Below are 8,207 nucleotides of genomic sequence, written 5' to 3' on the forward strand. Positions count from 1 at the left end.
TTCACCATTTGGGATTCAGAGGCCAAAGGTATTAATGATGAGATGTCTCATGATGCACACTCACAGTCCCAGGTTCTTTTGATCAAAAAGGATGGTGCAGTCCCAGAGGCCAAATGCTTGTGATTCCACAGCTCCCTGCTGAAACTTATCTCCCATGGAATTTCTGATGCTAAAATGACCGGCCTTTCACTGGATTCCAGCTCCTGGTCCAACCATCTTGGGACTGAATGAAGGTGAGAGTTAATACATCTGAGGGTCAGGAGAATTGTGTGGAAAAGCAACCTAGGTTTGCCTGGGAAATCTAGCACTAAAATAATTATTCCAAGCTCAAGCCCAAATCATTTTTCTGTAAAGCATCTTGACAACTACCAAATACTTGGAAAGCAAAAAAAATGAAGGGAAAAAACCATAACTGCAGTATAAATACAGATCTCAAGAGTAGAAAGAAAGCTTATAAGAGGCCTAAGTTATTACTGGGCATAAGGAGCTGGCTACACTGGTTTAATAGAGCAAATCAAGGGATAAATATTAAGATCTGAGCACGATTTAAAATGAACTCTAATGGTATCAAAAGCGACCTGATCTTGATCTACATCAGCCTCACGTCTTCCCAACCAACTGCAAGCATCTCTTCCAGGGCTAATTCTTTGTAGAAACTTCCAGTTATGTCAACTCAGCAGATTTGGAGCTGCAAAATATAGCCTTATATATATAGTGGTTTTTTTTTTCTTATGATCATTGCCAAAAACCTGTTTTCTCAAGAAAACTGACAAAAGTTATGTTTGGTCATCATTTAGGAAAGATATTCTTTATGTGAACAATACAATCAACATTTCATCACAGGCAATGCAGTGACATTAATGTACCCCCTGGAGTAAAAAGACTTTAGAGACTGTGTTTAAAACCTCAGGATCACAAAAACACCAAAACTTATTTTGGCTCATTGAAAAAAAAAAAAAAGTTATTGCCCAGTTCTTTACAGATAGGTGGCTGTTTAAAAGTTCACCAAAATTACTCAGTCTAGAGAACAATTCAGATGCATACGGCTATGAGCTATCTTTCCCCTAAAGGCAAGCACTAAATCTTAGTAAAGGAAAATAAACTCCAGAGCTGAAGACTGTCGGGGAGGTGGAGGACAGGAAATGTGTGGATAAGAAGGCTCTACGAATAAGCAGTTGATAGGAGGAGAGTAGGCAAGGGGCACAATCTCAGGGTCTCACGGTTTCGATTCTGCTGACTCTGATAGCTTCTCTGGAATTCAAGAGGTTTTCCACCGTAACAAGTAAAGAGAATCCTGTATGGCTAAGAAGGTAACTCCAAAGAAAGCTGGCTGGGCAACCTCTGGAGGCTTCCAGAGAACTGGGAGGGGAGGAAGAGAGTGAGGGCTTTTATTTTTCTTCTTTATTTCCAACACACCAGTATTTTCCAAAACACAAATGTGCTGCCACAAAACACAGCTGAGCTCCAGCACCTAACACAATGTATAATTAACGATCAGGAGAGTGAGCTTTGGTTCATCCTCGTTTGTCACCCATAGCTCCTGGATTCCGTACTTCTTCCAGCAGCAACTAAGGAGCCTGCGACAAGTTGCTGTGCCTTGTCAGAGTTTGAGGGGTCCTCAGATTAACTTTCCTAGAAAAGGTATGAACATTCTGAGGGAGATCCGCCTCTACCTTACACTGTTCCCCAATTCCCCTTGATCTCCCCACCCTCTGAAAATGTTGGCACTGGAAGTCCCCTAGGATAGGAATTACTTCAACAGAAAGCAGCTTGGGTGACTCTTTTTGCCAGTTCTTTTTTATTTTGCAGTTTTCTATGAAAAACTGCCCTCTGCCCCTTACCTTCAGCCAGTGGGGGGAAAGGAGGACATCTGTAGGGACCTGATAATAGACCAGGCAGTCAGCCTAGCAACCATACGTAAAATGTAGAGAGTCTTGGTGCTGGTGGGCGTCTCTGCGCCAGGAATAGCCTAACCCGACATCCAGCCACCTCAAAAGCGACGGAGAGGAGGCTCCGCGTTAAACCGCGGCCTCGGCAGGCTCTCCAGCGGACCTGCTGCCCCAGCTCCGCGCTGTTAGTGGCATTTCCAAGGACCTAAAGAGGGTGGCATGGGGGAGAGAATACAGATGCCCCAGAACTTGGAGTGGGGGTATGTTCCACGAGAATATCCAAGGGATGGAGAGGGAGGTGACATCAGATGTGCGACCTCGCCACACTCCTAAAGTGGCAGACTCCTTGCTGCCTCCAAAACTGGGGTGCATCTCCCCAACTTTCTCTCGCCCCCCAGACTCTCCTCCACTTCCTCTGGCCATGTTCCTCCCCTGGGATTCCTTAGCCCAAAAGACTTTCTCCTTTGCCCAAAAGATTCTCCCTTCCTGCTGACTCCATGAACTCATCTCCCCAACAGGTTTCTAAAGTGAGGGTTGATGTGCTCCCCATCGCCCACCGCGAGGAGCCGAGCCGCAGCCGGTGAGCCTTGAGGAACAAGGCACCCAGCGGCACCCAGCTTTCTCGGTGCCCGCGGGGTTGGCTCTCCCTACCCCGCACCACAGCACCGGAACGGCGCGCGTTTCCCACCCTGGCCCCTGCTGCAGCTGCAAACAATCCTACAATAAACAAGCGGACAAAACTGGCATCCGCGTCCCAGAGCGCACCGGTTGGGGGCAACTCCTCATCCGGGGTGCGACGCCCGCTGCCCTAATCCGAGGGCGCAGGGAGAGCGAAGAGGAGGGAAGGCAGCGAGAGGAAGGCAGGCAGGGATGGAGGGAAGCGCGGCGCCGTGAGGAGCAAAGAGGTGGGCTACTGGGGACGCCGAGAAGCGGCAGGGCTAGCGCAAGGGGCGGGCGCCCGGGGTGCGCCTTACCTTCGTCTTGCCCCCGCAGTGGCAGCAAACGGTCCACAGGTACTTGAGCGTCCGCCAGAGCAGTATGATGAAGAGGCCCCCAAAGAAAGTCACCATGGAGGAGGCCAGGAAAGCCCACCACATTCGTTGGCCCCGGCTGTCGCACGGCACCTCCATGGTCACCGGGATGATGAGCGCATCCATCTTGGGCTCGTGGACCGAGGACGAGGAGGAGGATGAAGAGGAGGAAGAGGAGGACGCGTCTAGGCTGAGATGGTTCGCGTGGATATTGCTACTCATTCTAAGACTGCTGCCTCCGCCGCCGCCGCCGCCGCCGCCGCTGCTGCCGCCGCCGCCGCCACCATTTGCCATAGCTAGCAACGGGCAGCCGGCGCAGGGGCTCGGGGGAGCTCCTCCCGCCGCCAGCGCCACCCCGAACACCCATCAACAGCCATATTGCTGCTACTGCTGCCGCCGCCGCCGCGGAGCGCGGGGAGGGGGGCGGGGAGGCGCCTGGGCTCGGGGCGCTGTGCGCGACCTGGCGGGGTGCGCGGAGATATATACAGCCGCTGCCGCCGCCCGCCCTCCCCCCAGCCGCCGGCCCGCCCGGGGCGGGGGGGGGAAGGGAGATGGAGCGCGCGGGCAGGTCCCCCTCCCCGGCCCGCGTCCCGCTCGCCCCAGGCTGCGCTGGCCGGGAGCGCCCAGAGCGAGGGGGCGCCGCGGGCCGCCTGCGCTCGGGGTCTGCACCGCCCCCGGGCCCGCCCCGGCTCTGCGCGCGGGCCCGGGTGCCCTCGGCGCCGCGCAGCCCTCTGTGCGCCACGCGTGTGCGCTGCGCTCCGGCCCGGGACCCCCTCTCCGAGCGCTGCTCTTGGATTATTAAGCGGCAACTCGTTAATAATGAATAATCAGCCCCCTCCGCCCGGTCGCCCCCGCGCTAGCCCTCCTCCCCCGGCTGCGCTCGGCTCCTGCTTGCCGCCCCTGTGCGCACTGGGCCACCGCTGGTTCAACGCGTCTCGTCGCCCCGCGCCGCTGCCTCTAGTCCATGTTCCCAGAGCGCGTCGCCACGCCACTTAGCCTCCTCGGCCTCCGCTTGTTCTTCCTTCTCGCCTCCTCCGGCTCCTCCTCGTCACCGTCCTCGCCGCCCGAGCTTCTTCGGCGCGCGCCCCGCGCTCCCCGCGGCCGCCAGCAGCTGCAGCAACTGGAGCGGGCGCGGGCTCAGGCCGCCCGAGGCGGGAGGGAAGAAGGCTCGCGGCGCTGGCTCGCTTTGGCCCGAGGCTGGGCTGAGGGTCAAGCTGACCCTCAGGCGGCGGCCTGGCAGGCACCCCTGACCCCCAGCGCGGGAGGTAGTGCCCCCTAAGCCCAGGGGCGAGACCTGGTACCTCTCTCCAATGTGCTGCGCCCCCAGCAGAGCGCCCTAGGGGTCCTGAGGAGATTGGTCAGGCCCCCATGACAGACCATTTTTCTCTAAAAGAGAGCCCAGTGGAGAGGGGAGGAGTGACCAGCTGTGCACTCGATTCCACAACTTGGACGCCTCAGGATCCTCGGGCTTCGGGAGTAAGGAGGACCCTTCTTCATAATACGCACCCCAGTTCGACCCCTACCGATCCCTAGTTCGTTCTTCCCTTCCCCCTCACTAGGTGCTCTAGTGATCTGTGCGTGACTGGAAGGCAGGGCCACCCGGGAGGCTGGGGTGGTGGTCCGTGGCTCCGACAGCAGCAGGTGGTTTTTCTGCCTTTTCCTCATGAGGCAACACAGGCTGCCTAAGAGAATAGGCAGAGGGGGCAGGGAAGACCTTGCCTCAGGAGCGCTGCAGGCTCCAATAGGGAACAGAGTTCCCTAAAGTCGCTTTCTTTTACCTAGCTTCAGACTCCATCGTGTGAAGAGGGCTGCCGGGAGAAGGGGTGCTGCGGGCTCCATTCAAGTTCACCTTTCTCCTTAAAGATGAAGGAGTCCGGATTTACTAAGCAGCCTCTGTCCTTTCACCACTAGGGGAATCTCATACTCAGAAACTTTGCTCCCTCTGGAAACCATCCTTCCTTGTGCTACCAGCTGGACCACAGGTTTTCCAGTGCTAATTAAAAGGAAGATGATTACACTCTCCCCCATTGCCCAGGTGGTTTTCCCAAAGTTTCCAGCTCATTAGTTTAAGCCTAATTGGAATCCTCAGGTTCCTTTCAGCCCTTCCTGTGATGAGGGTGAGCATCCTTCACTGCATAGACCAATGCCTTTCTGCCTGAACTAGAGCTCAGCCCTTCCCCTCTTCCTTGGAGGCCCTCAGATGCAGAAGAGGACCAGGCAAGGGAGGCTGAGCTGGGCAGAGAGGCTGAAGGAGATATTTTCAGGTTCTTCTGCTTCAATCGGAATACATTCATTAGACTCGCAGCACACATCCATTAGAAAAGTGTCAAAGCCAAGGTTCTCAAGTGTTTGGTACTCAAAAGCAGTATATAAATGGAACTATGGATAATATTTTCCAGAAAATGAAATCGTCTGTTACCTACTTGGTACTTCCAGTTTCCCGTGCTCAGCAGCCACTCTGTCGAATCTGTCCTACATGTGCAAAGGCACTGGGTCTTACCAGCATTGGGTTGAACCAAAAGGGTCAGCTCCAGAAGTACTGCGGGATATGCGAGAAGGTGACTGTGGCCTTGAGCTTCTTTATTAGCCTTCTAAATGGTGTACTTTGCTACCTTTGGGCCTTCATATATGTCAGGTATGTCAGGACAGTTAAGGACTTTGCTTAAATCAAGTCCAAGATTTGCAATTTAAAAATAAAACACCCATAACATAAAAATAGCAGCAAAGGATAGGATGGTTTCCCCAGGGAGATATAAAACCCCCCAGAATGGATTCCCTGCCTCACAAATTTGACCTTTGCAAAACAATGAATCCCCTCCAGGCTTTCCTGGACTTCCACCACAGCCTGGGGTCCCTGCAACACCAGGTGGGGACAATTAGAAATGGGCCACTGGTTGCTGTGCCTTCTGTCACCCCAAATGCAGAATCCCCAGCTGTGTTTCTCCTCCACTACCACCTTCATCATCTCATTCTTCCAGAACATGCTGGGAGGCCCCTAGACATCATTTCCTGCTCTCTCTATCGTGCTGATTAAAGCTTTTAGCAACTTCTGTGTTATCCAAAACCAGTTGGTATTCATCAGAGACCTTCACTGTCAATATCCTACCATTCCTACAATCCCCAGTCCCTCATCACCTCCCCAAAGGCCTGACCAGTAGGTGCTGAATGAGATAGTGCCACCATCCACCACCATCTACCAGAAAGAGACCTCATCAAGCCTTTGCCTGGCTCTCTCCTCCTACTTCCTTCTCATCCACAAAATCTGTGCCAGCTTCAGAAAACTTAGCACCTAGTTTCACCCAGGAAGATGTTCTGCATAGACAAGATGGAACATCAAACTTGAATGCTAGGTATCTTTCATTCATTGTTTCCTAATTTGTAAATTAGAATAAAAACAGGAACTGCCCTGCCTACCTCAAAGGGTAATTTCTAAGGATAAAAAAGAAAATATGCAGATTCTGTTTGTAGTTACTGTGACCCAAAAACAGCCAAAATTTGATCAATTCTTCTCACCCCCCAAGCCAGTACTGAGGTGTGTGCATACACCACGTCCTGAAGGAGATGTATGCAGGCAAGATTGTTGTTCCTTCTCCCTACTTTGCTGTTCTGTACCCCAAGAGGCCCCTCATGGGAATCAGAACTGAGGCCAGTTACTCCTGCACTCTGCTGCAGCCGTTACAGTCATATGGCCCCACAGACAGCCAAGTATGGATAGTCTCCAGGGCATGGCAGAGCCACTCCAGCCTGAATGGACTCTCTGAACCCTGACTCACATGCCCACTTATTGTCTTCCCGCTGTCTGGGGTAGCCTTGAAAATGTGAAGAGTGTGGAGAAACGCCTCTGAATAGCCAGGTGCATTTCACCTCTCGTAGGTGTGTCTGCAGACTGGGAATTAAAGGCCAGTGCACAAGAACTTAAAGTCTAAACTACAGTAGAAATTGCAACTTCCTCTGTTCTGAAAACAATACTGGACACTTATTTATTTCTAAGTACATTTATAAGCATCTCAGAGAGGATGTCAGCCTCTTATCATGTGAACATGTGCCTGTGGCAGCTTTCAAAGCAAACCAGGGTTTCAAGTTTCTAACGAATTCTAATCTGAACAATCCCAACTGGTTTAAAAGAAAGAAAAGCGCACATATAAACTAAAAAAGCAGAGTAACTAAAGTAATAGCCAAGAACAAAAAAAGCTTATTTAATTAAATGTTGGCCCGACATCATAATTAAAGCACACTGGATTTTATTTATCTGGGGCCTGGACCTAGTCCCAATATTCTTGACATAAACATTGGTGCTTTTGCTATGGAAAAGCCAGGTGGACTCTGCAAGTGATCTACCGCCCTCTGGTGACTCTTCCTGGTACATGACATCATTTTGTGAATATTTGAAGAATGGGTTTATTCAAAGGTCAGAAATTTGGTATGAAAATTCCAATGAGGAAAGTCTTGCTATAAAAATCTACAACCAGTCTACAGCCATGCCACCCTGACCAAGCCCGATCCCATCTGATCTCGGAAGCTAAGCAGGGTCGGGCTTGGTTAGTACTTGAATGGGACACCACCTAGGAAGAGCAGGTGCTGTAGGCGTAAAAAATAAAAAATAAAATAAAAGATTGTAAACTGACAAGTTCCTTGCAATCTGTGAGGTCAACCAAGGGTTACTACCTAAAAAAGAGAAATCTACAACCACAATAATATTAATCACCCAGTTGCGGTCCCACTAGCGTATAAACTGTTGTGATAAAGGCAGCCAATGAATTTGTATTGATACCATGATTTGATGTCCTGTCCTCTAAGCTGTAACCTCCCACTCCTTCAACTACCATTGTGCTCTCTTCTGAATGGCTAATGGAACTCTCCTCACTTTTTTAATCTTTATAATCTTTTTGTGGCATAAGAAGAGTGGAAGCTATTCTCCAATTTTATAGATAAAGAAACTGAGGCTTAGATCTGTCAAGTTATTTGGCACAAGAGTGATTGATAATGAAGAAGAAAGACCACAGTGGCCCACCCCTTAAAACCAAGCCCAAGAGCTTCTGAGCACCAGAAAGGATCATTGATTCCTAGGATGCAGAGAGGGACTCAGAAAGCAAGCTTTGAGGGGTTTATTATAAATATTGGTTTTATATTTATTTCTGCTTATAAGAATAACTCAGACTCATAAATAATTTGGAAAGCAAAACTTTCATAAAAGAATATAAAAATCACCCGGAATTCCACCACCCACAGATAACCATTATTAATATTTTTATATATTTCTTTCATGCTTTTCCTTGTGTGTGTATTT

At 50.7% G+C, this 8,207-nt stretch overlaps 1 protein-coding gene and 1 pseudogene across 20 annotated transcripts in view; one reads left to right on the forward strand and one right to left on the reverse strand.

Moving 5' to 3' along the window:
- Positions 1–4,292, reverse strand: part of KCNMA1 (potassium calcium-activated channel subfamily M alpha 1) — a 686,119-nt gene extending 681,827 nt beyond the window's left edge. For 8 of the 20 annotated variants that reach the window (XM_039872185.1, XM_039872186.1, XM_039872190.1 and 5 more), the window contains exon 1: positions 2,864–3,214. In XM_039872185.1, the coding sequence (XP_039728119.1) occupies positions 2,864–3,214 (351 nt within the window). Of the gene's footprint in view, positions 1–20; positions 1,633–2,863 lie in introns of those variants that run through there. The other 12 variants (XM_039872184.1, XM_039872203.1, XM_039872195.1 and 9 more) reach the window with 9 other exon arrangements.
- Positions 4,293–7,388: 3,096 nt separating this feature from the next.
- On the forward strand, positions 7,389–7,507 carry LOC120609774 (uncharacterized; annotated as a pseudogene).
- The last annotated feature ends 700 nt before the right edge of the window (positions 7,508–8,207 follow it).

Source organism: Pteropus medius, unplaced genomic scaffold, assembly GCF_902729225.1.
Source record: "Pteropus medius unplaced genomic scaffold, Ma_sr-lr_union100, whole genome shotgun sequence".
Classification (NCBI taxonomy): domain Eukaryota; kingdom Metazoa; phylum Chordata; class Mammalia; order Chiroptera; family Pteropodidae; genus Pteropus; species Pteropus medius.